Raw genomic sequence first — 25,961 nt, 5'->3', positions numbered from 1 at the left:
GGGCACTGCAAAGATGGCATGGAGGCATGCAAAATCAAAGAAGTCTTCAATTTAATTCAATTAGGGACAATAAAGTTAAAGCTGGAGAAATTTGCTATGGTCTCTGCCAGTTTACATAGAAATCCAAATGAAAGGGCTTACAACCTAATTGAAAAGCTTTTTTAAATTCGATAAGTCAATCCCACAGTTTCGCGCTGTTGCACGATGAATCGATAGCCAGTTCCAGTTCAACTGCAGTGCTGCGTAATTGTACCATTTGTACTTGAATCCGTCAGTATATTACCGGTATGTTTTTAAAATGAGACGGTATATTTAATCGACACTGATGTTCTTGCCACCACATCTAGCGCACACACCTTGCAAATTTTCTACATTTCACAGCTTTTTCTAGAATTTTCCAATATATTTAAGACGCCTTAAGGATTCACCGTCTTGTCCAATGCACCAATGTAGAAACCGTGTAGAAATGCCACTTGGAGCCGTGTCCCAGGCCACAACGAATTAGTATTCAAGATCAGCATCGAAAATCTGATCGCTTGCCATCAAAATCTCAATTTTTTTCAAAAATGTCGGAAAAAAAGGCATTTCAAAAAGTGAATAGCGGAGGTTTTTCACACTGGCGCTTCCATGGGGCTTATATACAAAAAACGGGCAACAATTTTTAAAACACACATTTCCCTTCAGGTGTCGCCTTTGCTAATTACATGACAATGTAGTTAAAATGTAGCAAATGTGGAGTTATCGTGTAGTTACCATGTAAGGAAATTAATTTAGTGGAAATTGTTGTTGACCGGTTTTGCTTAAAACTTATTTTATAAACAATCCAATAAAGGTGAGAACTTAAGGTTAACTAGTCTTGTGGGAAATTGTTTTATCAATAGGATAAAATATCGAGTTCAGAGCTGAGGGTCTTAGCTAGCTGGTAATATTCAACCGAATATCAAAAACTAGGAATATGATGCAAATTGATTACTAATAATTCATCAGTATTTGTACGGTATGTTTTAAAATTTGTGACGTATTTGCTCTTTTGGCCTCGTGTTTGCCGTCATATTTTGAACGAAAATTCTGAACTTGTGCTAAACAAGCCGACTAAGTTTTCGAAACATACTTTTAGTATACACGGGGTTACTGTTTAAGGACTGAGCATCATAATGAGCACCGAATCAACGAAACCAGCGCCCAGCCAGGAGGCAATTGTGGCCCAATTTCAACAGCTGCGGAACGACCAGCGAAATTTGGCCAACAACCTGAACACCCTGGAAATGGACTTGAGGGAGCACAAGTGAGTCACTGGCAGGCCACCAAGTGGACATTACAATGTTAAAATGTATTTTTTTTTTCCCAGAACTGTGATAGAAACACTGAAGTTGGCCGATCCGGACCGCAAATGCTTTCGTCTGATCGGCGGCGTCCTCTGTGAGCGAACCGTGAAGGAGGTGCTGCCGCAGCTGGTGGAGAACCAGGACTTCATTGCCCAGACCATTACTTTAATCACTGAGGATCTGAGCAAAAAGGGCACGGAGCTGAACAAATTTAAGGAGGAGCACAACATCAAAATTCGTGGCGAGCACCTGGGCGCCGAGGGCGGTAAATCGGATGCGGAGAGCAGCGGCAGCAAGTCTGAGAACCGCAACGTTCTCGTCTCCAACTAGAGGCCCAAGAAAGCAGAGAACCCAGCCTGCGCAGCGTATTTATTGTGTCTATGTATGAAATGAACTCTGCCAAGATTTGCGAACAATAACTCAACCGATCCCGGATCATGGATTGAATACTGAAGTTCTAATGTTATATGTAATTTTTAGCTGTAAGGCGAAGTTCACGCGCCCACTCACATCCCAAATCTCTGTCATTCACGCATAACACACCACACCCTACCAAACAACCACACACTGGTCCTGAAAGTAAACCACTTCTGTAACAGAATGAACCACTTGTGTGGGGCTTTATTGGAACGCTTCTTAGGACTGCTCCTGACGCTGGTAGTCCCGCTTGCCGCCGGACTTGCTCAGCAGACGGATATTGGTGATGCAGATGTCGTGGGACACGGCCTTGCACATGTCATAGACAGTGAGGGCCGCAATGGAGACGGCTGTTAGGGCCTCCATTTCGACGCCTGTCTGGCCGGAGCAGCGGACAGAAGCCTCCAGCCGCACGCACTGTTCCTCGGGAAAGAGCTGTGCCTTCACCTTTACCGAGGACAGCGATATGTTGTGGCACAGGGGGATCAGCTCGGATGTCCGCTTAGCCCCTAGAATGCCGGCCAGTTGAGCCACACTAAGGACATCGCCTTTGGCCAACTCGTTGGCTGCAATGAGCTGAATGAGTCGCTCCCCCACTATAACGGTGGCTTCTGCTCGGGCCAGTCGCGTGCTGGTTGGCTTCTCGCCGACATCCACCATCTGGGCCTTGCCCTGGGCGTTGACGTGGCTGAGGGTGCTGCAGTGGCGGGCTGCCTGGAGCAGCTGTGAACGATGAGAATGAAGATGATGGTGGAGCAGTGCAGCGCTTGCAATGGGAAATTGGAGACTGGTGTCGGCTAGCCGCCTATGAGTATCATCGGGCGATTCTCCATCTGCGAGAGATTCAGCATGCCTGGGGGAGAATGCTGAAAATGTGAGTACTCCTCTGTGACTCCACTGATGGACTCCATTCAAGCTCACCTGCATGCTGTCGTTTCTTGCGCCGCACTGCGGCTCCGATCAGGTCCACCAGATCCTCCTCAGAAACGTCGCTCCTCATGGCGTCCCGCAGGGAGAACTCCTTGTTCCCGAACAGACACACCTTGATGTTTCCGTCTGCGGTGAGTCTTAGCCGATTGCAGGAGCCGCAGAAATGCTCTGTCATGGAGGTGATGAAGCCCACCTGTCCCTTGAACCCCGGCACTGCAAAAGCCTTTGATGTGTCGTTTGGCCCATTTGGCAATGCCTCGAACTCGGGCCATTGACGGCGAATCAGCTCTACCGTCTCTTTGAACGAGATCAGCCTGTCTGTGTGCCATTTGTTGCCGGAGAAGGGCATGTACTCGATGAATCTGACGTCAACGGGCCGATCTCTGGTGAACTCCACAAAGTCGCAAACTTCGTCCTCGTTAAAGTTGCGCATCAGCACGCAATTGACCTTCGGGCGGTAGCCCAGTTGCACGGCAAGATCGATGCCGGCAATGACACGTTCCCAGCCCTTCCGTCGGGTAATCTTCTCGAAGCGGTCCTTTTTCAGTGTGTCCAAACTGATGTTAAGCGAGTCCAGCCCTGCCCTTTGCAGGGGTAGCAGCAGACGGGTCAGTACCAGGCCGTTTGTGGTGATGCCCACATGCTCCAGCTGGGGCAAGGCCTTCATCTCTGCCACCATATCGACTATGTCCCGCCGAACAGTGGGTTCTCCGCCCGTAAGCCGTATCTTCCGCACCCCCTGCTTCACAAAGATGCGGGCCAGACGGATTATTTCCTCAGTGGTCAGCAGATTCGCCTTGGGCTGCAAGGGCACTCCATCCGCGGGCATGCAGTAGTCACCTGAAACACATGTTTTCTGTGAATTTCGCCACAACATTTAATTAAGCCAGGCATCCACTTCAGGCCCTGGGCCTGTTATCGTGTCAGCATGGGTGTCGTGTCGCTGATAAACGATCGATTGGCCCAGAACCTGTTGCGGTAGGGCTGGTTGGAAACTTACAGCGCAGGTTGCAGCGTTCCGTGAGCGAAATCCGCAAATAGGTGTGGTGTCGCCCAAAGGTGTCCGTCAGCGGCGAGTCCTATGAAACAGAGGATTAGCTGATTCATTCCTCATTAGAAATGTGGCTGCTAGCACCTGTTTGTTGACTCTCTCCGGCTCAGTTTGCGCACTTGTCGCCAGTTTCAGGGAACCGGTTGCCGCTGCCGAAGCCTTCTGGCGGAGGGGAACCGGTGCTGCAGTCTGGCACAGCAGCCTGTTCGCGTATTTCACCAGAAGACGCATTTGATTGATGTCGTGCTTCAATAAATTAAGCTTACGTAAACACTTAACTTGCTGGGGGGCTGGATCAAAGCAGGCCGTTTAATAATATTTAATGATAAGCAATTACATATGCTCACGGCAGGGGCGCTTCTTCTTTCAATATCGCTCGGCGGGATCCAATTTCGGCAGCACACGATCCACTCCACACTCGCCGAGCTTTGTTTGTAAACTAACGGCGCGGCTGGTGATTCTATTGGGGCTTTTGGCATCGCTAAAGCTCCTCCACTTATCATTTTAGTGAGCGTGTGTGCAGCGTACCGGCTAATTGTTGGCATTAGGAAATTTGAAATGGCTATGGAAGAGAAGACACACTCCATTATGAGCTGAGCCGAATTTTGCAAACTGCTTACTTCAGCAAACGGCGATAGCTGCTTTATCAGCACTGGCATAATGCATATTACAAAACGTCCACTGCCTACATGCTGTAAATATTAGAATATTGAACACGTCCAAGGTTAAGAAGAAGCTCAGGCATTCCTTATGGTCGTATTTCACTGTACTTCAAAACCGTATAGTCTGAAAACTAATGGCCTGATGACACTAGACTTGGCTAGCTTTGCTGCCAGGAGAGAGATAGCTTGATTGACAAAACGCAAAATTAGTGTTCGTATCCGTATCTAAGCACGTCTCCCGGCTATTAGTTGAAGTATGGAGGCACTATCTGTGACAAAACAGAAAGAGCCAAATTGATGCATATATCTCTCTCGCTCTCACCTCCCCTAAGGCTGTCCCGGCTTTTGCAGTTTGCGCTGTATGTTTTTCTTGTGACTTTTTGCAGTTAGTGTCTAGTGTCATACGACCATAGCCGATAGACGGGAAATATCGAGTAAATTCTATGACCGCAGGAACAGCTGATCACGCTATTTTGCACTTTGATCGGCCGTTGCTACCAAAACGATGTTGAGACCTACATTCCAAATAACCAGATAAACAATGGACTTTCGAAAAGCCCGTGCCAGGCAGCCGGAAATCGTGCGATCCGTGCAAAAGGATGCTCGATACACCAACGAGCTGGCCGAGGACTTCTCGGATGTCCTACGCCTCACTGGCCCACGAAATTGGATTAAATTCAATCAAATGTGCAAACTGCTGGCGGAGCTTAGTTATCACGGATTCGCCTCGGTAAACAGCCTTCAGACGCTGGGCGAGGAGTACACGGGCATCATACAAGTGGATGGCAACTACAAGCAAATACCCAGTCGACTGGCAAGTCCTGAAAGTGGTTCTTTTCATACAAATCATAGACTTACAATCACCTTTGTAGATGCAACTTCTTGCCATTGTCCTTGAGTTTGGTGGCGATGCCCTGTTCATCCGATTATTGCAAAAGCTGGACCTGTATATAGCCAATCACGAGGAGATTCGTCCCGAAGCCAAGCTTCAGCTGAAGAAACTCATCCATCGCCTGAAACAGTCGCCCAGCTATATAAAGGCCCTGCACAAGTCGCTCTTTTACCTGAATTCCAGCAAGTACCAGTTGTCCAAGCGCACCACTGGCATCAACTACGTACTTATCCGCCACTGGCTGCAGCCAGAGTTCTCGCTGTACGGCTACAAGATCCTGGGCGTCATCACATTCCTCCAGGTGACCGTCTCCCTGGCCATCAGCAGCTGGGATGCCTGGCGGGAGCACAAGCGTCAGCAGCTAGAAACCCTCAAGCAGACGGGTAAACGTTTCCTGCATCGTGCATCGAGTGTCAAGTCGTCGAATCACGATGCCCCTCAGTGCATACTCTGTCTGGAGCCGCGCATCAACTGCAGCCTGACGCCATGCGGCCACATCTTCTGCTGGAGCTGCATTCTGGAGTGGCTGGAGGAGCGCGACGAGTGCCCGCTGTGCCGCGAGTCTCTGAAGAAGTCGCAAGTGATACAACTACAGAATTACGCCTAGGATTATATTTGTATTTTGATTTATTTAAAACAATTATATGTATATACATTGTATACGAGGGTTTTGTGTTTGGTGTGTGTCTTCATTATATATAAATTCTTAAATCTATTTCTATTTACAATAAGCTATATGGTCAAACAGTCAACGTCTATATAATATCTAGATGAACAGTGCGGCTGAAGATCTGCTTACGACGCCGCGACTCGTACGCCGAGCGCGCCTCTGCCGGCGACTCGAAGGCGACCCTGGTATCTCCGGTGGGTTTCCCATCGTCGTTGAAGCGGCGGATAATATCATCGGGACTCAGCTTGTAGTCACTGAAGAAGCGTAGGATGTCTTTCAGCTCCGCCTTAAAGGGAACATTACGCATGGCCACCACACAGCCGGGACGATTGAATTTGTCGGGAATCGAAGAACTGCTGCTGCTGCTGTTGGACACATTCAGTCCTGGCGACAAGCTTCCACTGCCGGCCCCGCTTGGGATGATGGGAGGATCTGGCCTGGCGAACGGATTAAAATGCTGCTTTTGTGAGCTGTTGCTATCTTCATCCTCCTGACGCTGCCGCTCCTGTGGCACCTGCTGCTGCTGCTGTTGCTGTTGCTGTTGGTTGTCAAAGCGACTGGGACCACGGCGCCTAGACGTAGGCTGAGCAGACCCCTGCCCGCTGGCACCACCGTTGTCGCTCTGCCGTGGCCCATTGCCCCCGGGAAAATAGTCCATAAACGGCTTGTTCATGCGATCCGCAATCTCCTGCGGCGTGATGGCCACCACCCGCAGCCCACGGCCACGGAATCGCCGATTGTGGAACTCCCGAATGGCCTGCTTGGCATTGGGCCCATCGGCAAATTCGATAATGAACTCACCTGAGCTCTGATTGCGATCGTTCAACAGCATTTCGATGTGTTCGATGCGCAGATTCTCCCGGGAGAAGAGTTCCCCCAGATCGTTGACCCTTGTGGCATATTCACAGTTATGAATACGCACGAAATTATCCTCCTGTCGGGGAGGACGCACTGACTCATTCTGGGGAGGCATGGGCATGCCAAAGGGACCGCCACCGTTGTGGTACCGATTAATCGAGGCGTCCATGGGTCCTCCTCCTCCTCCGCCATTGTGGTTCTGGTTTTGGTTGCGGTTATGGTTTTCCATAATGTTGTTGTTGTTATTGTTATTATTAAATGGAAAATTGGAACCGCTGTTTTGTTGCTGCAATTGCTGCAGCTGCTGCTGGACAACAAACGGCATTATGCCGTTACCCATTGGCCCAGTGTTGCCAAACGGTTGCATGTGATTCTGCTGCAGCAGTAGTTGTTGTTGTTGTGGATGCTGCTGGTCGCGAATTGGATTGTCATCTGCATTGCGTCGCCGCGGATCGCTGTTGTACCTCGCCTGCATTGCGCTCTCCTCGCGCTGCTGCTGCTGTTGCTGTTGCAGCTGGAGCTGCGCCTGCACCTCCTGACGCCTCTTCTGATCCTTGAGTAGCTCCTCCCGCTGGTCGGCCTCTTCCTTCAAGAGCTGCTCGTTGGCCCGACGCTGCTTCTCCTTGGCCTGCAGCATCTCCGCCTGGCTGCTGGGGCGCACCCGCAGCTGCCGGAAGCCTATGTAATGCCGCGATGTGTCCTCCAGGGCCGACAATGCCTCGGTCTCGCGTGCAAACAGCACAAAGGCCACAAACTCGCGGCGATTGTTGGGAGACGGCGCTAGCAGGATATCCACAATGGTGCAAGTGGCGGAGAACATCTTCATGATGTCCTGCTCGGTGGTCAACTGCGGCAGATCCTCCACGTACAGGACATTGAAGCTGGGCAGGCTGCCGCCACCCCGATCGCCGGCATTGCGACCAACGACATCTTGAGGCGGCTGGTGCTGCTGGCTACGCGATTTCTCTTCGGCCTGCTCAAATTCTGCATCCCCGATGGGCACAATCTGCACCTGGCGATCGCGGAACATGGTGTTGTTGCGCTGCAGCGCCTTCTGCGCACTGGACACCCGCGAGAACTCTATGTAGGCCACTCCAGTCCGACTGCCATTCACAGTCATGATTTTGATGCCATTGTGCGGTATATAGAGACCCTGGAAGTACTTGCGCAGATCGCTGTAGGAGGTGTTCTGGCACATGCCACTGATCTTCACATAGCAGGTGTCGGCCACCGCCGAGGACATGCCGCCACCGCCGCGAGGGCTGAGACCGCCCCCTCCACCACCTGGTGATCCGCCCACAGAAGGCGAGAGCTTGGCTGCCGTCTGCTGCTGGAGGAGCACCTGCTGCTGCTGCTGAAACAACTGCGGATAGATCTGCGCATACGGATTGACACTGGCAAACGCAACGGGCTCCTGCGCTGGCACCATCGCCTGCGCCTGCGGCTGCCTCTGGACCTGTGCCTGCTGCTGTCCCTCCAATTGGGCAGGACTGTTCGACGCTGCTCTGGCTGCCGCCTGCAGAGCGGCAATCAATTTCTGTGCATCGGGGGCCAGTGGCGGTGCTGGGGCTGGTGCCGGGCCATTGGCACTGCTCATATTGTAGTTATTTGTGATATTGTTGGTGGTATTGCTGGTCGTATAGTTCTGCAACGAGGGCAGAACGGATGGCACGCCCAGGCCGAGGCCGTGGCCCATTCCCATGCTCATGCCCTGAATACTCCCCAGTCCCGGAAGACTCACGGCGGCAGCAGTCTGCGGGGGATTGGCCCAGGGCGACAGACCGCCAGCAACACCACTCAAGCCGCTGGATTGGAGCTTTAGCTCGCGCTCATTGCTATCGCCACGCTCTAAGCGACGCTTACGGATAGCACGATCACGCTCTCGGTCACGTTCAAGCTCCCTTTCACGTTCGCGTTCTCGCTCACGCAGCTCCCGATCGCTGTCCTCAGAGCTGGAGGATCTACTGCGACTACGACTGCGGCTCTGGCGGCGATTCTGGCTGCCACTGGCACTGGCACTGCCGCCTGTGACCTCCGCTAGGACAATGCCGGCCTGCTGCTGGTAGGCCAGAAAAGAGGGAACCTCAGCCTTGCTCTGGCTTTGGCTGAGGAAACTGTTTAGGCCACCAATGATCGGTGGCTGTGGTGTGGCCACAGGGACTGGCATGGGTACGGGCACGGGCACAGGCACTGGTGACGGGGCAACGACTGGTGTGCGTGCCGTCTCGATGACCTTTTGCATTTCAGCCCGCGATGAAAGCAGCAGGCGCACCTGGATCTCCATGAGTTTCTCGCGATCCTTCAGCATGGCGCAACGGGCATCCTCATCGGTACTAAAGGTTGTTTGTTTTGGGTGGAAAAAAGAGAGAGAAAGGGAGAAAGTGAAGCAACAAATGAGGCTAGGAATTCTCAAAGCATTGTCGGTTTTGTATGAACAGACGGCACTGGAACCCCCCTCCTGAATCCACCAGGAGCTCTGAGAGCACGCGCCTCCGTACTACTTAGATATCTACTTAATGGACTACATTTTTTGTTTTGTTTTGTGTGGGCTAACTACCTGAAAGCGATGAAAGCATCGCCCATCTCGCCTCCAATTATGTGGACACCGCCCTCTGGTATCGAGAGGCCCGTGAAGAAATTTCGTATGTCGCGGGCATTAGCCGTCCACGGCAGATTTTGTAACCGAATAATCACACTCATCTTGATCAATCAATTAACATGCAACTTGAAATTTATTTCTTTCTTTTCACCGAGAGCTAGACAGGTGGAAAGACAGACGTATCTCTGGTCCTATCCGTCTATCAATGATCCTTCGTTGTGTGCTCTGTCAGAGATTCTTCCATCGCTTATCCGCAGCTCTGGCAAATAGCTTCAGAGGTCTTCAGAGAGAATAGACTCCTTTCAATAATCGCAAGATTTGGTCTGTAAGAAGAATGGAAGACACAAATATTATGACAAGCGAGTTGAAAAAGTTAGAGGAACTTTAGTTAAATATTAATACTGTCATGCCCGACGTTGCTACCACGTGCCCTGTGCCTCGACAATAACGTTTCGCCTTGTTATACCCGATACTCAAAATGAGTATTGGGGTATATTAGATTTGTGGTAAAAGTGGATGTGTGTAACGTCCAGAAAGAATCGTTTCCGACCCCATAAAGTATATATATTCTTGATCAGCATCAATGGCCGAGTCGATTGAGCCATGTCCGTCTGTCCGTCCCTTTCAGCGCCTAGTGCTCAGAGACTATAAGAGCTAGAGTAACGATGTTTTGGATCCAGACCTCTGTGATATGTCACTGCTACAAGAATATTTCAAAACTTTGCCCCGCCCACTTCCGCCCCCACAAAGGGCGAAAATCTGTGGCATCCACAATTTCGACGATACAAAAAAACTAAAAACTCAGAATCGTAGAAGATGACTATATCTTCTAGAGTGCAAAATCTGAACCAGATCGTATAATTATTATAGCCAGAATCAAGAAAACAATTTTATTCTTTCTCGCTCTGTCTCTCTCTAACACACAGGTTTCATGGTCTGTTTTGCCAATTGCAAAATATGAGTTCAAGGATCTCAGAACCCATAAGAGCTAGAGCAACCAAATTTAGTATCCACACTCCTGTGATATCGGACCTTGACCGTTTCGTGTCCAAATTTCGCCACACCCCCTTTCGCTCCCGCAAAGGACGAAAATCTGGGGCATTCACAAATCTCAGAGACTATTAACGTAACGTAGAGTAACCAAATTTGGTACACACACTCCTTTAAGATGTCACTATAAAACGTTTATTTCAAAACCACCCGCTTCCGCCCCCACAAAGGACGAAAATCTGTTGCATCCGCAATATTGCAGATTCGAGAAAACTAAAAACGCAGAGTCATAGATAATGATCATATCTATCAGGTTTCTGAATCTGGATCAGATCAGATCATTTTTATAGCCAAAGGGAACAAATCAATTTGCACTGGCTACGCAACGCCCGACGTCACGCTCAGACTGATTTTCTGTCTCTCTCGCACGCACTCTTTGTCGTGTCGTTTAATATTCGCGGCGTCTGCCGGAGGAGAGCCATACTGACTTAGTATCGGGTATAACCGTAGAGTTGCGGTGTCCGCAGCAACTCACAACGTTCCCCCTCGTTTTTGTTTAAAAAGGACATTCTTCCACAAAAATATTCATAGACTATAGACTATGCCCCAAAAGAATCATATCAAGATCTGTTTGGACAGTGGAAATATCTTTAAAAACTATATACTTAATGGATTTCAGAGATTCAAACTGAATTCCAATATCCAGCACGAACATTTTTGATTTCCGACTACCGACTATAGTCCGACCTATGATTAGAATCGAATCCATAGATACTTTGATTACCATTTTTCAGAATAGAGTACCCAGTTCTTCCATTAAATGATAGCGTCAGGCAATGAAATTACAGACCATTTTGTGATCTATCATGGGTACTTATAGATCAATATCTTTGCAAGATGTTAAAGTACTATTATGCTATTTTGCTGAAAGGGTTTCCACACATTCACCAATTCATTTCCTTTTCCCACTGGAAATACATATTTGGTTGCAAAATGTTGTAATATTTTCCCTTAATTTATAGCGTCAGGCAGTAAAATAATCGATTTCTATCAAACGATTAGCAGTTTTAGGTATCAAGTTCTTCGAGTCTGAGTCAGAGAAGAAACAATGTTTTCCACCTCTAATTATTGATTTTCCTTAGCTATATTTCAGAATAAATCTTTAGGCTGAGCCAGACTTATGATCAGAATCCTCAGATTTCATATTAGCTAATTTTCCTTGAATTACCATTCTCCAGAATAGAGGTTTCCCCTATTCAAAGCATCAGGCCATGGATCCATATCTCTCGAACAGCTTAAAGAATACGCCAAGGTCTGAGCTCCGTCTTTAGCGCTCCCATAGATCTCTCTACCTCCTGATTCTTCATTTCCGATACAAGCAAATCTTTGTTTGTGGCTATACGAGGACTTCCTGAGTGGAAAAGCCTCTCTGCTACTGATATTTATCGGTGGATTCGCCTGCACACATTTCGGGTTACACCATTCGCGAATAATCTCGCATTTTCTCATGACAATAATCTACGGTCTGGGGCCAGGTGTCTGTTTAGGGTATTGCATAAGACGAGACCAGTTTTTCCAATCAGCTGTGAGTCGTTTTCCCAGGCGAAAAAAAAACTCCACTCGAGGAAGATCTGAATGGGTCTGTGGCTCACTTACCCAGGAGGCGGCGGTGGCGGGTGACCTTCGCACATGATCTTCCACAGACACGAACGGGGAAGATGGAAGAGTTGTCCCTACCTATTGGTACGCCCCCATCAAATGGAGGCTGTGGCATGATCCACCATGAGATCATACCTCCATTCATCCACATGATCATTAGTCGGCTCCGATTTCCTCATTAAGAGACGCATTCAATTAGCTGAACCGGGGGACACCATGCAAACTGCTTTCCCGAAAAAGAAATGCCACGAATAACCCGTTGTTGTTTTTGCTTTGGTTCGTAATGGGAAAGCTATTATGCAGCTTAAATTCAATTGCAACTCAAGACTCGATACTCGATCGACCCAAAACACAAACACAGAGCCAGCCAGCAGACACCAGACACCAGACAGCAGACAGCAGGAGGAGCAAGTGCATGAAGCCTGATCCGATCCGATCCGTTCCGAACCGATCGGTTTGTCAGTGTTTCGATGTCAAAGACATTAAGAGTCGGGGAGCTGCTGCTGTCGTCTATTAGCGCGGCGCTTCAGGAAACCCAAAACTCCACTTCACACTCCTCACAAACAGTCGGCAGCGACTCCTTCCGCTTGGCTATATAAAAAGCATTGTTGGCCATGTGGCCTGGCAGTAACACCAACGAATTGACCGCGTAACCGTCTCCGAAGTCGGTGTTAATCATCTCGTCATCGCCAGTAGCTCTGTGATCCGTGAATTGATTGAATCGTTGATCGCATCGACTGATCGATCGCATGCATCGTTAAGGATTAAAGCAATGAGAATCCGCACAGTGAGTGTGACTGATCGATGTGTGCCTCAAACTATGGACTGTGATGTTTTTTTTTTGTCCAATCTGTGATTTACCCCGCTTTTCGAAGCGATCCTTTAAGCACTTTAAGGATCACAAATCACTCAGGAAAATCACAAATGTTTTTGGGGTTAATGAAGAGCAACTTACTGTTTTATTTCCTATTAGATTTGCACCTAATCTTTAGTTCTTGCAATAAATGTCCGCCACAATCAATCATTCAGTTGATAAACCCTTTGATAGTTCTTTATACACATGTACATATATTCCACACTTGCGTTATCATTTATATATCCTCTCTAAGGGAATTCTCTGAAATACACAATTTAAAACCAGATTAGATGAACACTGAACTCGAGTAGGCATAAGAAAGATGAGAAACACATTAAAATATAATAGCTAATGTAAGATGGAAGACTAATGTTTGTGGAACCACTCAAGGGCCTTACTAACCCAGAGATCTATGTGAATGACAACAAAAATAGCTATAGTGATTAAAATGAACCGATTAGACATCCATAGATCCACTATTTTATTGTCCTATAATCTCTAAAGGTCTTTACGACTGAAAAACTAAAGTATCGCAAGGCAATCAAAGCTAAAACTCCTAAAATACCATTGATACTGCTCGTATTTCTAAAAAATACACCAAAATCCAACCCCCAATCTCTCTAGGGCCTTACTAAACCCAAAGATCGATTCAAATTGCAAGAAAGAAAACCGAAAAATAATGATGGTTTAGGTTCCCTGCTTTCAGACAATGGCCGCTTTGGGCCTTCTAATGCTTGTTGGCGTCCATGGAACCACCATAATCAGCATTAAATACCCGCAAACACTGTTGCAGCAGCAGAAGGCAGGCGGCGATGTGGGGCTGGAGCATCCGCAGCCGGCAAAGCGGGACCTTAGCCTGAGCTATGCGGCCACCAATATTGATTCCAAGGAGGGAACACGAGTCAAGACCATCACCGTGATCAAGAATGTGGGTGGCGTCGGCGGTGAAGTGCAGAGGCAGCAGCAGAAGCTGGCCATCGATCCGTCACTGCATCAGAACGAGGATTGGGCGAGTGCATTTCGTGATAACTTTGACTCCTATGGGGCCCTGCCCGATGTCCCCGATATAGACGATTTGTTTGAGTTTGTGAATCGCAAGAAGCCCGACGAGGCACCGAAGAAGGCACTGGAAGCGGAGACCAAGCCCAAGCCAAAGCCCAAGCCCGTAGAGGAGACGACCACCAGGAAGGCCGTCAGCGAGCAGAGCGAGAGTAGTGGCAGCAGCAGTAGTAGCGGCAGCGGTAGCGCTAGCACCAGCAACAGTGACAGCGATGAGGCAGTGGTGGAGAAGATCAAGGGTGATGCCGAGCTGCTGCCACACATTAAGCAGGCGAATATCCTACGTCTGCAGGCGGCCCAGGCACGCGCATCCATGGAGAGTCGCCTGAAGACGCGCGAGTCCCTAATAGCCGTCAACTACTCGACGCCCATGCACCAGGTGACGCAGTACTTTGACAACTATGTCCAGGCAGTGCCCAATGGCTACGATTACTCCAAGCCATGCGGTCCCCCGCCTGGGGGTATTAGCTACCAGGTGACGACGCCCTCGGGACGCACCTACGACATACCGCAGAGCAATAGCAGTGGCACAGGAGGCGGCAATCATCCCTACTTGGCACCGTCGCTTACGAAGAAGACGCAGATTCCGCCACAGGCTCCGGCACAGCCTCAACAGCCGCAGGGGCAGCAGCCTCAGCCTCAACAGCCGCCTAATTACTCCTCGGTAAACTCGATTGTGCCGCCCGTTGGCAATCCTCCTCCTCAGCCACAGACGCAGCCTCCGTTTCAGCAGCAGCCGCAGCCCCAGCCCCAGCAGCCAAGTGGTGGAATACTGCCGCCTCTTCCGGCAGTCGGCAATGGGATCTCCACCAGCCAGCGGCCCTATGTGGCGCCGAGGCTGCGCAACAATGGCCTTGGCATCAGTCGGGGACCGGTGTCACCTTTGCCACCGCTAGGCTCGCCGCCCCAGCAGGCGCCCAGCTTCCGCTCTGGCATCTTTGGAGGCGGTGGCGGCCCAAATCGTCCAAACACGCTGCGTTCACGTGGCCTAAAGTATTGACCGCAAACTACATATATATTCGGGTCTACAAACTGTACCTTAACTTAAGTATCAAGAGAGTTTCCTAATAAACACAACACATTATACTATGCCAGAATGAAAAAATCAATAGCGGGGCTGCTGGCCTGCGCATTTTCACTACTTTTCACTTGAATGGATTTTTAGTTTACTTTCACTAAGAACACGGTTTTTTTTTTGGTCAGCGACTTAGATATTAAACGCCCTGGTCGTTGGGGTGCTCCTGTTCTGCGTTGGACGCCGTACGAGTACGATTTATTCAATGAACTTTTACTCACCTCACACCAAATGGGAAACCATACAAATACGCAACTTATTCGAGGGGCCAATGCACAAAGACAATTAGGGTTCGGTTTTGCTGCAAGCGCTATATATTTATTCGGTTAATTTCTATTGCTTATTCAATGTGAAGTCTAGAATTTCCCACAACAAAAATGCTGTAATTGCTGAATTGTGACAGTGATAGAAAAAACATGGCGGCCACACACGATTGGCTCTATCGATGTATATACCCAACGATACACAGGGTTGCAAAAACATCGGTTTGGTTTGGTGCGATAAGTGGAAATTCCATCGATAGTGGGCCGATACTTCAATCGATGGTTTTGCACCGCCTCTAATGCATATCGTGCGTAATTTCCATTTATTTTGCTCCTGCTTTCATCAAATGTTTTCACACACTTGAACTGCATAAATAATTACAGAAATTGTGTAAAGACCTTGCAACGAGTGCACTAATCACGTATTAAATATTTGCCTTGGTGTTCGCTTTCGTTTTCGGGCATAACGAACGCTTTTCCAGACGCAGTCCGCACACAACTAAACGTCGACGTCAGTGGGCGACGCGCAAAAAAAAACCCGAGAATTGCGATAGAAAAGAGTGCACGCACAAACTGAAGCAAAGCGAAAACTAAAAGGAATTTTTGCACTGGGAAAAACGCAAGCGCCAGCGCCAATCGTGGAGAGTTGTTTTTTAAAAAAGGTAATGTAAATTTAATTAATATCTGCTGCAGTGCAAACAACAGTTTCGTCTGTTTGTGCATGTGTGTGTGCGAGTGTGTGAAAAAGTTGTTTTCCCTGAAATGTCGGGTTTTTTTTTTGGGTAAAAATAACCAATTTCGATGACGAAATTACAGAAACGGGATTCAGTTTCCAGAGATTTTGAGTGTGTGTTGTTACTTAAAATAATTTTCGCATTGATAAGACAGGTGGTGTATCTGTGGCAGTCACAAAGCAGTGCCCGTGTGCGTGAGTGTGTCTGTGGGGGGGTTGATAAGCACCTCTTCGGGAGAGTCTCCCACAAAGGTCGCATATGGCTGGCATTTCGAGTCTTCGTTTTACCAATATTTTGACAGCTCGAAAATCAATTTAAGTGGCTCTGAAGCTGAAGCCCCACAAAGCGCACTCTGTCTCCCCCTCCCTTCCATCTTCCATCTCTCTGTCTCTCTCTCTTCCCAGCTGTACAAATATGTAATTAACACTGACTGATTTTTCAACTTCTTTTTGCGACTTCCCCCCCGCATTATTCAATATACATATGCCACTCTGTCTGTTTGTTTTTCTTGCTCCCTCTTTTTGGCTTGGTTCTATGGAGTCTGTGTGTGTGGTGAGTGTGGGAGTGGAGCGCCATCTCCCATCTGCCAATTTTTGTGTATCTTCGACGGCAGCAACTTGTTGTTGGTTCTGCTTTTGTGCAGTGTGGTGGCTTCTGTGGCCTCGAGTGTCGCGAGATTGGTACGCAAATTCATTCGTTTATCGCCTTTTGTGTGTGCGCCTGAAAAGCCATCATCATGATTGGGATTCAGCGTTGGCCCCGAGCTCGTGACTCATGTCCGAGCCTTACGTACGCGTTATCTGGAGTAGTAATTTAAGTGATTTTGTACGTATATTGTTAAAACCCCTGTATTCCCTGTAGAAAACATAGTTGGTATCGGTAGAAAATAGTACCAATCACTGTAGAACACAGTTATTATCCCTGTAGTAACCTAACCTAAATAGTAACTTAACCAGTGTTGAGTAGTACTCTTGTAGAAACCAGTGTTGATTAAATATTTTATAAAAATCGTCGCATCATTCCCAAGAATATTCGAGAACAAGTTTTCACAGCATCTACTCTGCTCTTTTCCGAACATTCAGCATCAAGAAAAAGCTTAAATCAAGATGAAGTTGAACGTTTCGTATCCGGTGAGAGGCACCCAGAAGCTCTTTGTGGTAAACGACGAGCACTCGTTGCGTATTTTCTACGACAAGCGCATGGGCGCTTTGGTTCATGCCGATCCCCTTGGCCCCGAGTGGAAGGGCTATGTGCTGCGCATCACCGGGGGCAACGACAATCAGGGCTTCCCCATGATGCAGGGCATTTTGACATCGGAGCGTGTTCGTCTGCTGCTGAAGGATGGCCAACCGTGCTATCGTGCTCGTCGCGATGGCGAGCGCAGGCGCAAGTCCGTGCGCGGCTGCATCGTTTACTCGAACATCTCGGTGCTGGCTTTGGTGGTCGTCTCCAAGGGCGAAAACGACATTCCCGGACTCACGGACATTACCCTTCCGCGTCGCATGGGTCCCAAGCGTGCCAGCAAGATTCGCAAGTTGTTCAATCTGTCCAAGGATGACGATGTTCGTCGCTATGTGGTGCGCCGCCAGCTGCCGGCCAAGGAGAACAAGAAGGCCACCTCCAAGGCCCCCAAGATACAGCGTCTGATCACGCCCGCCAAGTTGCAGCGCCGGCGCCACTTCATTGCCGAGCGCAAAACGCGCAAGGCCAAAGAAAAGGCCATGGCCGTCGAGTATGCCAAATTGTTGGCCCTTCGCAAGAAACAATCGAAGGCTCGCCGCCAGTCGGAGAAGCGTCGTCGTTCGCTCTCCGTACGCCGTTCCTCGGCTTCGGCCTAGACGAGTGGATCCATCCCCATTTAAAATCTCTTATGATCTCTCAACAACCAAATCAGCTTAATTTCTCAAAGAAGGAGAACCTTAAATAAATGAAAAGTAGTTTGCGTTTGGTGGTTTCACGTTGTAGCTGTAGCGTTCGTCGTGTTTCTTGTAGTAAAGTCATATTTCATGTCTGGCCACGTGCTTTAAGCTGAATTAAGCTTTACAACACTGGCTACTGTCTCTGTTACTTTACCCACACTACATTTACGGCTTTCCTGGCACGTGGCACGGTTTTAAAGTATGGTTTTCATTTAATTCTGTAACTGCATGGCTGCACCTTAATGGGGATTTTTTGTTAATTCTATATTGTGTAAGCTTGTAGTTTAGTCTTGTTTTATGACTGTTTTCAACACTGCCAATTGGTATATGCTTTTTCTTAGTCTAATTAACGGCATTTCAAATGTTTTTATTGTGTTGTTTACCAGCACTACCATATGTTTCCCTCCATGCATCACACATGTGCCATTTGAAGTGCTTTCCTTCGCTTCTGCCTCATTCCGATCAATTTCAATGGACTCCGAAGCTATTTTTGTACGCCTCATTAACTGCACAGTGATCTTGCTGTCTCCCCAGAAAAGCTTTCCATGGATTTCGGACCGCCCACCCAAAGATTCCAGTTGAATGAACTCCCCTCTCGCCGAGTGGTGCATCGATTCGGTGTTTTAATTGTGAATATTCAATGCAAGCGAGTAAATAATGGTTATTTCATGCCTATTTACTGATTGTGCTCGCCCGCTGTGCCAATCGATATGGAGCGCCTGGGAGTGACCCTGAGACAGGTGGCATAACTCTTGTGCTCGTCCCAAAGTCCATTATTAATATTGGATTGCGTGATGATCTAATGCGCGCCCAGCCATCCAGCCCAACCACCCTTTCTGCTTTCTGTCGCTGCTTTTCTGCTCCACATTCTCTATTTCGTTTTTAGTTGTTGACCCAATTCGTCCACAAACATTGTTGCAAGTTCTCTTGATGGTTGCCATGGCGTGCCTGCCACACAGCCAGTGTCTGGCCTGGCGTCGCCTCGCCTCGCCTCGTCGTTGTTTCGAAACGATGTTCGTGTGAAAGTCGAAACGAGAATGTAAACAGTTGCCGCCTTGCTCGAGCTGTCTAATCTGCCTAGCCCTAATCATATTTGGAGTACATTTTAGCTGTAATTCATCTGGAAATACCCACCTTACAATAAAATTGCCTCCTGTACTTCCAGCATGAGCACAACGGCCGCCAGTCTCATTGAGGCGGCTCTAAATGCCAGCAGCAGCTTGGCTGCTAGCAACTCAACAGCGACAACATCAACCACAAGCACAACAACAGTGAAACCCAATACCAATTACGTTGTCCAGGTGAAGGATCCAATGAGTGCGCCCCTCGAGCCACTGCTCCACGTGGGCGATGGGATATTCCTGCAAACGAAGACCGCCCAGGTGCTAGCGGGTGTCTGTGTATGGGCCGCACTATTCATCACCTGTCAACAGGTAAGTGCTTGACGATTATACCCATCCCCTATACCGTTAGCTAATGTTTACCTGCCTTTGTCCTTCCGCACCAGATCTATCAGCATCTGCGCTGGTACACAAATCCTCAGGAGCAGCGCTGGATTGTACGCATACTGTTCATTGTGCCCATCTACGCGACATACTCGTGGATCAGTTTGTTGTTCTTCAACTCGGATAATGTCTATATATACTTTTTCACAGTAAGAGATTGCTACGAAGGTCAGTAGTCCCGCGGAGTGCCTGTTTCTTGAAAGCTAATCTCTTGTATCCTTTATTCCCGTACAGCCTTTGTCATTTACAACTTCTTGTCGCTGTGCTATGAATACCTCGGCGGCGAGGGTAATATTATGTCGGAGATACGCGGTAAACCCATCAAGACCTCTTGTTTGTACGGCACCTGCTGCCTGAAGGGCAAGACCTACACGATTGGCTTCCTGCGCTTCTGCAAGCAGGCCACATTGCAATTCTGTTTGGTAAAGCCACTGGTGGCGTTCATCATTATATTTCTGCAGGCCTTTGGGCACTATCATGATGGTGACTGGAGGTATGATGGAGGCGGCAGCACCAAAAGAAAAGAGACGCCGCTATAACTCTCCTTTTTGCCTCTCTTGCAGTGCCGATGGTGGTTATATTTACATCACAATCATCTACAATATTTCCGTATCGCTTGCCCTGTATGGACTGTATCTGTTTTACTTTGCCACACGTGATCTTTTGACTCCGTTCGAGCCCGTCTTGAAGTTCTGCACCATCAAATCGGTGATATTCTTGTCGTTTTGGCAGGGCGTGGGCCTGGCCATACTGGAGAAGGCCAATGTGATCTCGCCCATTGTGGACAGTGCGGGCACTGTGGCCACAGAGGCGGGCACTGTTTCGGCCGGCTATCAGAACTTTTTCATATGCATTGAAATGCTTTTCGCTGCGATTGCGCTGCGCTATGCGTTCCCCTATCAGGTATGTGGCAATGCCGATAAGATAAAGCCCCATGGAACGTGTAAAATGTGGAATTTCAACTTGATAAGTATTTCATTTCCCTTTTAAATTGTTTTAGGTATATGCACGCAGCTGCATTAGCGATGGCCATGGACGTTCTGTCACCATGCAGTCGATTTCTAGCAGTCTAAAGGTATGATTCGTAACTCCCCTTTGCAATTGCCAATAATCGAAAATGTTCTCTCGTCTCGCCAGGAAACCATGAATCCAAAGGATATTATGACAGATGCTATACACAACTTCCATCCGCAATATCAGCAGTACACGCAATACAGCTCAGGTGCGTTTTGAAGCCGCCCCACTTTCACCTTTCTTTGTTTTTTTGTTTTTCACTCGTTATGTGTGGTGTGCTCGTTTATGTGCCTGCTCTTCTATTCTTATATTCTTCTACTCTTCTACATTTTCTTCTTATCTTTACTTCTGTGTTCGTTTTGTTTGCCTGACATTCTTCCCTCCATTTGCGTTATGTTTTTTCACTATTTTGTTTCTTTTTTTCTTGTTTTTTCTTATCTTTTGCAGAAGTAACCTCGGCGCAGCGTTACGAAAAGCTCTAAAATATATACGAAATTAAGCAAAAGCAAAACTCTAGCGATGCTCGCTACCAAAAAAAAAAAAATCAAAATCCAAAAAAAAAAACAAACACTAAAAACGGACACAATACGAAATGAAGCAAAATACAAAAATACAAAATACAAAACTGTACTTATAGCTTATGTCCCTCCACTGCAGTTGCCTTACAGATGATGAAAGAGAGACAGAGAGAGAGAGAGAGATACGTACTAGGCCTAGTTACTTACTAAAACACACAATCAAATGCTGAAAGCTGCAACAGAAAATGCCTTAGGGATGACCCAACCATCCCGACCCACCCCCATCCGCCACCCCCAGCCCTCTTCTAACCATTCTACTTTGTTTTGTGTTCGTGCCCCGTCTGTGTACTTTTTTGTATTTCTTATTTTTAAAAACTCTTAAATTTAAGCATTTTTTTAAACAAATTATTTAAATGTTAGCATATACGTTTAAATGACCTTCTGATAACATACCAACAACAAAAACCAACAATAATATGTAAACGATTATACATATACGTAAACAAATGATTTTATTACATATATGGTATTGTATGGCAGTAGATTCCGTTTTCCCAACCCAACCCCAACTCAAACCCGAACCCCTTCAGGCAGCATTTACTTTTCGCTCAAAAGATACCAAAAAAAGCAAAAACCCCAGAGTTTTCTTTTAGTTTCCCTTTGTTTTCCCCTCCCTTTTGTGATAGACCTCAAACCCTAAGCTCTTGTCGTGCTTTCGTCTATATATTTCGTGTTTCTTTGTAAATGTTTAAATCTTTAAATCAAATTGTATAAAATATCTAGAAAATAAATGTACAAATAAGCTTGACTTTTGCCTTGTTTTCTGCCTGCTGCATGTTTCTCTTGACTTGACTCGACTCGACTCGAATGATATGATTCTTCTTGTACATACATAGAAATACATACACACATATGTAGCCTATGATTAAGAGCTCCCTAACCCCTCTGACCTCAGGTGGCAAGAACTCGCGTGGCATACGCGTCTCCAGCTACGATCCCGACGATCCGAACTCTGGCGGCGGTGGAGCATTGCAGGAGGCCTCACAGCATCAGCAGCCGACCAGCGGTGGCTACAACGCAGTGGCCAGCGGACCCCTGGCCTCCAAGACGCTGGGAAACCAAAGGAAATTCGCACCGGGGGGACAGCGTGTGGCAACGATTAGCCAGAACTACAATGAGAAGACCATGCTGCTAAGCAGCGACGATGAGTACCAGTAGAACAAGGAACAATCGAGTTTCAAGGATCATTTTTATATTTTTGAATTTATCTGTTGTATTCCCTTTGATTCGAATTGATTTTTGATTGCTTGTACAATAATCTTAAGTAGCAAAAAAAAAACCAAAAAAAAAAAAGAACAACAACAAAAAAACAGCAAGAGAGAGCATTAAAACCCTATAGGCAATTAATGATTGTAGCCCACACGAATCACGAATCGTGTGTGTCTCTGTGTGTGTGCGTGCAATGAACTTTTTTTTGTACTTGTATTCCATATATACAATATGTAGAGCATCTCTTCTGTAAATTGTCCAACAATATTATTGTAAAAGCGATAAAGCTATAAATGAAACTGAAAACTGAACAAAAATCAAAAAAATATTAACAGAAACTGCACTTCTTGCGTCTCACGAACCGTCTACAGGCTGCTTCTACAATAACAAATACAAGTAAAACCAGAAAAAAGGAGAATATATTTATAAGCAAAGGGCTAATTTTTAATGCATAATTAACACACAAACACAAAAAAAAAACAAACATATTTAGAGCGAATTTGTTGGCTTCGCGACGAAGGAAGATAATTAGGTGAATGAATGTTGAATCCCCATTCCGGACACGAAAATGTATAAAAGAATTTTACCCTGTACAAACAGATATTCCAAGAACTCCAAAGGATTGTCCCAACAGTATTTTGATATATAGCCAGGCTTCTCATCAAATAAATACGTGTGTGTGCATGGGCCAGAGAAAACCAGAAGGAAAACCATAGGAAAAAGTCAAATTATGTATAATTATGTGGAGGGAGGGGAGAAAGTGAAAAGAGATTTGAAGTTAAACCAAAGCAGAAACGTTTTTATGTACATTTTTTCGTTAATAATATGAAATGAAAATAAATTAAATGTCATAAAATACACCAAAAACTAATTTATGTATATAATATTTGAATTCTTTTCCTTGGCGGGCTTTCGTCTGGTGAAAGGAATTAATCGACAAGTCAGTGCCTTTACCTATTTCAGTGGGATACGGTTCACTTCTTTAGGTGTCTAATATTTATGTGCTCCCCAGGTACATGAAAGATCGTGAAACCTTCTTTAAACATCAGTTTTTTGTTTATTCTTGCCCAACTAGCAACCAGATTTTGAATTTTCCGTCTTCGCGCCACAAATCTCATCCTTTACAGCACTGCACTGTCTGCCAGCACTGATATGTATCGATGATCGCCGCCGATAAAAAAGCAAATTTCGGGAGGAGGGAAAGCAAAGTCAAACGTATTTCGGTTCAGTTTCTGGTTTTGAAACGAAAGATAATCCACACACCTATTACCCAATAGCACCTAAACTATAGGATTTGTACATCATATGTGGCCCAGTTGTTTCAGCGGAGGGGGAGAAGGCGAGGATCTGAAATTTTCGCTCTCCTTTTGCACTAGGTGTGGAAGGGGGAGCGGTGCAATTGGCGAGGGAAATGCGAAAACGAGCAATTAGAAGAGCGTGGAGTGTGAAATGAGCAAGCACTAAGCGCCCTACGCATCTAACCATTTCACCCACCTTTCCCCCCGCTCCCGAATAGTCCCATCAACAAGTGTCGTGCCGACTTGCGATCTACCGTTTTCTGTAGGAGGGGGAGAGACCACGAGTAGAAACGAATGTCAAATGAGCGAACGATTAGAAACAGGAGCAATGGGAGAGCATGGAATGAACGAGCACCTAAGTCACGTCCGCATCTCTGCCGCTTTCACAGCTTCCATTGTATCCCGTGCTCCTTCGCCAGGCCACAAGTCAGCTCCGCGTTTCGGGCCGTGAAAACCGGGAAAATAGGGGAAAACCATTAGAAAAAGGTCGCGCAATTAAAGTAAAGTGCAAGTGTGAAGTGCAGCTTGTTATTAGAATTAAAATATTGGTAAAAATCATGTTTTAAGTGCCAGAAATAGTGCGTTCGTCTCGTGCGGGGGTGGCTGATCATGATGGTTAATGTGCTTAAATAAGTGCATATATGCACTACAGATGCATATAAGCATACATATATAAAAACATATTTCTTTTTTTCATTTTTTTCTTGTGAACGATTCAGGCAAAATGCTGCTGCACCCTCGATCCCGTTAGGTTTCTTCACCGTGTCTTTATTTTTTTCATTGGGTCGCGAGCTCTGCCGTTTGTGTGGGTGTGCGTGCGTGTGTGAAAAAGGGCGCGAAGTGGCTCTCCTCTCTTTTTCCAGAGAGAGCGTTTCACCATGTCATAGCCGCAGCGAAGAAGAGGAGCAGAAAGGAATAGACGAGCGCTTCCAAGTGTCAGTCAGCATGAGGTGAGGCATCGATCAAAATATGCCGGGAATCGTGACAGGGTTCCCTCCAATGGCTCACCCTATTTTTAATGCCATCAACATTTTTGCTCTTATTGGAATCCCTCTCATTGGAAATCAATTTGCATGTGCGTGAGTGTGAGTGTGTGAAGTCTCGGTATAAAATGGTGAAAATCGTGCCGGTAAAAAAACCGATCGTTGAAGAAAATCTAAAAATCTGAAATCAAATAAAATCAAACATTTTTTTTGTTTTTTTTTTGCGAGTGGTTGAAAAGTCCGCCGTGTCCCGTTACGTCTGTGTTTCGTCGCGCGTAGTCGTTATTTCGGAATCGTCGTGCGGTTGAGAAGGACAGGCGGCAGAAGGGGATAGAATGAAGAGATAGCCGAGAATTCGAGAATTACTAAGGAAAAGGTAAGTTGTAAATTCATTTAAATATCCTTTTAAGTGTGCGTTCCGATCGGCTTTGAAGCTGTGGGAGAAACTACAACTTTAGTTAATTAGTCGTTTCGGTTAATATGATAATTGAATGCTGCAGCAGTGGCTGCCCTCATTATATACCTCTTTGCATACATATGTACCGCATGTATTATGTATGGAAATAATCTTGCAACTGTTATGTCATTGGGCTTGCATAAATTATTATTGCGTATGCATATGTATGTGTGTGTGTGTTTATATGAGCAGCATCCAACACCCACACACCAAAATCGATACCGATATATGTACGTACATATATGTACATATGTATGTGCACACATGTACCCTGTATGCATGCATAATCCAACATAGCGAAATGGCAGGCACGTAAACGGAAACCCCAAACGACAATCGCACATTTCCCAATAATTATATTTCAATGCATCAGAATTTCAGCATGACAGTTGTCTGGTTTCCGTAATATCATCATCGTCATCATCACCATCGTGCTCTGTAGCAGCAGCAGCAGCAGCACCAGGAGCAGCATCATCATCGTTGAACCATTGATACAGTTATGAAAAGCCGTGTGCGTGGGGAGGGAGCATAACAAAAGCCTTTTGGGCCGTATTACCCCCCCTACCTCCTTTCCACCACCCATACCAATCATGTCCTGCTGCTGCTGCTGCTGCTGCTGCTCTGGTGTGGTGTGGTCAGGTCTGGTTGTCTGCTCCTGGGGTATAGTGCGGTGTAGTGCTGTGGCATGATGCTGGGGAGTGTGGGTGTGGTTGCTCATTATCTGTTTAACAGTTCCACATTTAACGAAGAAGCGTCCGTTGGCATTGCCGGTTCACGATATGATATGGCCACCAGTGGGCGGTGGGTGGTCGTTTATTGGGCTGCTGTGTCCCCGCCGGGCAGTCTGCTAGAGATGACCAATTATGCGATAGGTGAGCTTATGATCGATACGAACAGGTGGAAGCTATCGGAAGGAGAAGGCGAGCTTTTGATCGATAGGAACAGGTGGAAGCTATCG

General features: G+C 47.0%; 7 protein-coding genes across 11 annotated transcripts; 5 read left to right on the top strand and 2 right to left on the bottom strand.

Annotated features, from left to right (window-relative positions):
* Nucleotides 1-995: 995 nt before the first annotated feature.
* Nucleotides 996-1,926, top strand: Pfdn2 (prefoldin 2). The gene is made up of 2 exons (XM_001353616.4): nt 996-1,285; nt 1,349-1,926. The coding sequence occupies exons 1-2, from the start codon at nt 1,155-1,157 to the stop codon at nt 1,653-1,655; spliced, it is 438 nt and encodes a 145-aa protein (XP_001353652.1). The 5' UTR covers nt 996-1,154; the 3' UTR covers nt 1,656-1,926.
* Mocs1 (Molybdenum cofactor synthesis 1) lies at nt 1,919-4,596 on the bottom strand. Of its 3 annotated transcripts, none has more exons than XM_015187509.2 (6): nt 4,344-4,596; nt 4,071-4,285; nt 3,808-4,013; nt 3,673-3,751; nt 2,664-3,512; nt 1,919-2,608 (listed from the first exon to the last, which is right to left on the bottom strand). In XM_015187509.2, exons 3-6 carry the CDS (start codon nt 3,952-3,954, stop codon nt 1,962-1,964), a joined length of 1,722 nt encoding a protein of 573 aa, XP_015042995.2. In that variant the 5' UTR covers nt 3,955-4,013; nt 4,071-4,285; nt 4,344-4,596; the 3' UTR covers nt 1,919-1,961. The 3 variants fall into 3 exon arrangements, with proteins under 3 accessions (XP_015042995.2, XP_033240044.1, XP_001353651.3); XM_001353615.4 differs by having other exon boundaries at nt 2,395-2,595; nt 4,344-4,583; XM_033384153.1 differs by having other exon boundaries at nt 4,071-4,596.
* A 104-nt stretch (nt 4,597-4,700) lies between these two features.
* On the top strand, nt 4,701-5,939 carry Pex10 (peroxin 10). The gene is made up of 2 exons (XM_001353614.4): nt 4,701-5,199; nt 5,258-5,939. Exons 1-2 carry the CDS (start codon nt 4,927-4,929, stop codon nt 5,882-5,884), a joined length of 900 nt encoding a protein of 299 aa, XP_001353650.3. The 5' UTR covers nt 4,701-4,926; the 3' UTR covers nt 5,885-5,939.
* On the bottom strand, nt 5,916-15,489 carry LOC4813385 (uncharacterized). 2 transcript variants are annotated; one of them, XM_015187508.2, is made up of 4 exons: nt 15,265-15,401; nt 13,009-13,170; nt 9,363-9,727; nt 5,916-9,138 (listed from the first exon to the last, which is right to left on the bottom strand). In XM_015187508.2, exons 3-4 carry the CDS (start codon nt 9,503-9,505, stop codon nt 6,033-6,035), a joined length of 3,249 nt encoding a protein of 1,082 aa, XP_015042994.2. In that variant the 5' UTR covers nt 9,506-9,727; nt 13,009-13,170; nt 15,265-15,401; the 3' UTR covers nt 5,916-6,032. The 2 variants fall into 2 exon arrangements, with proteins under 2 accessions (XP_015042994.2, XP_015042993.2); XM_015187507.2 differs by lacking the exon at nt 13,009-13,170 and having other exon boundaries at nt 15,265-15,489.
* On the top strand, nt 12,695-15,885 carry LOC4813065 (RNA polymerase II degradation factor 1). Its single transcript, XM_001353612.4, has 2 exons — nt 12,695-12,840; nt 13,601-15,885. Exons 1-2 carry the CDS (start codon nt 12,826-12,828, stop codon nt 14,966-14,968), a joined length of 1,383 nt encoding a protein of 460 aa, XP_001353648.3. The 5' UTR covers nt 12,695-12,825; the 3' UTR covers nt 14,969-15,885.
* On the top strand, nt 15,831-22,739 carry Tmep (Transmembrane endosomal protein). Of its 2 annotated transcripts, none has more exons than XM_015187506.2 (8): nt 15,831-15,968; nt 19,125-19,392; nt 19,467-19,632; nt 19,699-19,957; nt 20,028-20,367; nt 20,465-20,539; nt 20,602-20,686; nt 21,952-22,739. In XM_015187506.2, exons 2-8 carry the CDS (start codon nt 19,126-19,128, stop codon nt 22,212-22,214), a joined length of 1,455 nt encoding a protein of 484 aa, XP_015042992.2. In that variant the 5' UTR covers nt 15,831-15,968; nt 19,125; the 3' UTR covers nt 22,215-22,739. The 2 variants fall into 2 exon arrangements, with proteins under 2 accessions (XP_015042992.2, XP_001353647.2); XM_001353611.4 differs by lacking the exon at nt 21,952-22,739 and adding an exon at nt 20,926-21,804.
* Nucleotides 17,123-18,004, top strand: LOC6900610 (40S ribosomal protein S6-like). The gene has a single exon (XM_033384154.1). The coding sequence runs from the start codon at nt 17,147-17,149 to the stop codon at nt 17,876-17,878; it is 732 nt and encodes a 243-aa protein (XP_033240045.1). The 5' UTR covers nt 17,123-17,146; the 3' UTR covers nt 17,879-18,004.
* Nucleotides 22,740-25,961: the final 3,222 nt, after the last annotated feature.

Source organism: Drosophila pseudoobscura, chromosome X (genome assembly GCF_009870125.1).
Source record: "Drosophila pseudoobscura strain MV-25-SWS-2005 chromosome X, UCI_Dpse_MV25, whole genome shotgun sequence".
Taxonomy (NCBI): Eukaryota; Metazoa; Arthropoda; class Insecta; order Diptera; family Drosophilidae; genus Drosophila; species Drosophila pseudoobscura.
Note: the sequence above shows the minus strand (reverse complement) of the source record. Positions and strands in the feature narration are given on the sequence as shown.

Bases quoted from the DNA above. Each gene is read 5' to 3' on its own strand.
- Pfdn2 (XM_001353616.4), top strand. From the start codon at position 1,155: ATGAGCACCGAATCAACGAAACCAGCGCCCAGCCAGGAGGCAATTGTG. The intron at 1,286-1,348 runs GTGAGTCACTGG...TTTTTTTCCCAG, and splicing joins ATGGACTTGAGGGAGCACAA to AACTGTGATAGAAACACTGA.
- Mocs1 (XM_033384153.1), bottom strand. From the start codon at position 3,954: ATGCGTCTTCTGGTGAAATACGCGAACAGGCTGCTGTGCCAGACTGCA. The intron at 3,752-3,807 runs GTGCTAGCAGCC...TCTGTTTCATAG, and splicing joins CGGAGAGAGTCAACAAACAG to GACTCGCCGCTGACGGACAC. The intron at 2,609-2,663 runs GTGAGCTTGAAT...TCACATTTTCAG, and splicing joins CAAGAAACGACAGCATGCAG to CATTCTCCCCCAGGCATGCT.
- Pex10 (XM_001353614.4), top strand. From the start codon at position 4,927: ATGGACTTTCGAAAAGCCCGTGCCAGGCAGCCGGAAATCGTGCGATCC. The intron at 5,200-5,257 runs GCAAGTCCTGAA...TCACCTTTGTAG, and splicing joins AGCAAATACCCAGTCGACTG to ATGCAACTTCTTGCCATTGT.
- LOC4813385 (XM_015187507.2), bottom strand. From the start codon at position 9,505: ATGAGTGTGATTATTCGGTTACAAAATCTGCCGTGGACGGCTAATGCC. The intron at 9,139-9,362 runs GTAGTTAGCCCA...AACAACCTTTAG, and splicing joins GATGCTTTCATCGCTTTCAG to TACCGATGAGGATGCCCGTT.
- LOC6900610 (XM_033384154.1), top strand. From the start codon at position 17,147: ATGAAGTTGAACGTTTCGTATCCGGTGAGAGGCACCCAGAAGCTCTTT.
- Tmep (XM_015187506.2), top strand. From the start codon at position 19,126: ATGAGCACAACGGCCGCCAGTCTCATTGAGGCGGCTCTAAATGCCAGC. The intron at 19,958-20,027 runs GTATGATGGAGG...CCTCTCTTGCAG, and splicing joins TATCATGATGGTGACTGGAG to TGCCGATGGTGGTTATATTT. The intron at 20,540-20,601 runs GTATGATTCGTA...TCGTCTCGCCAG, and splicing joins CGATTTCTAGCAGTCTAAAG to GAAACCATGAATCCAAAGGA.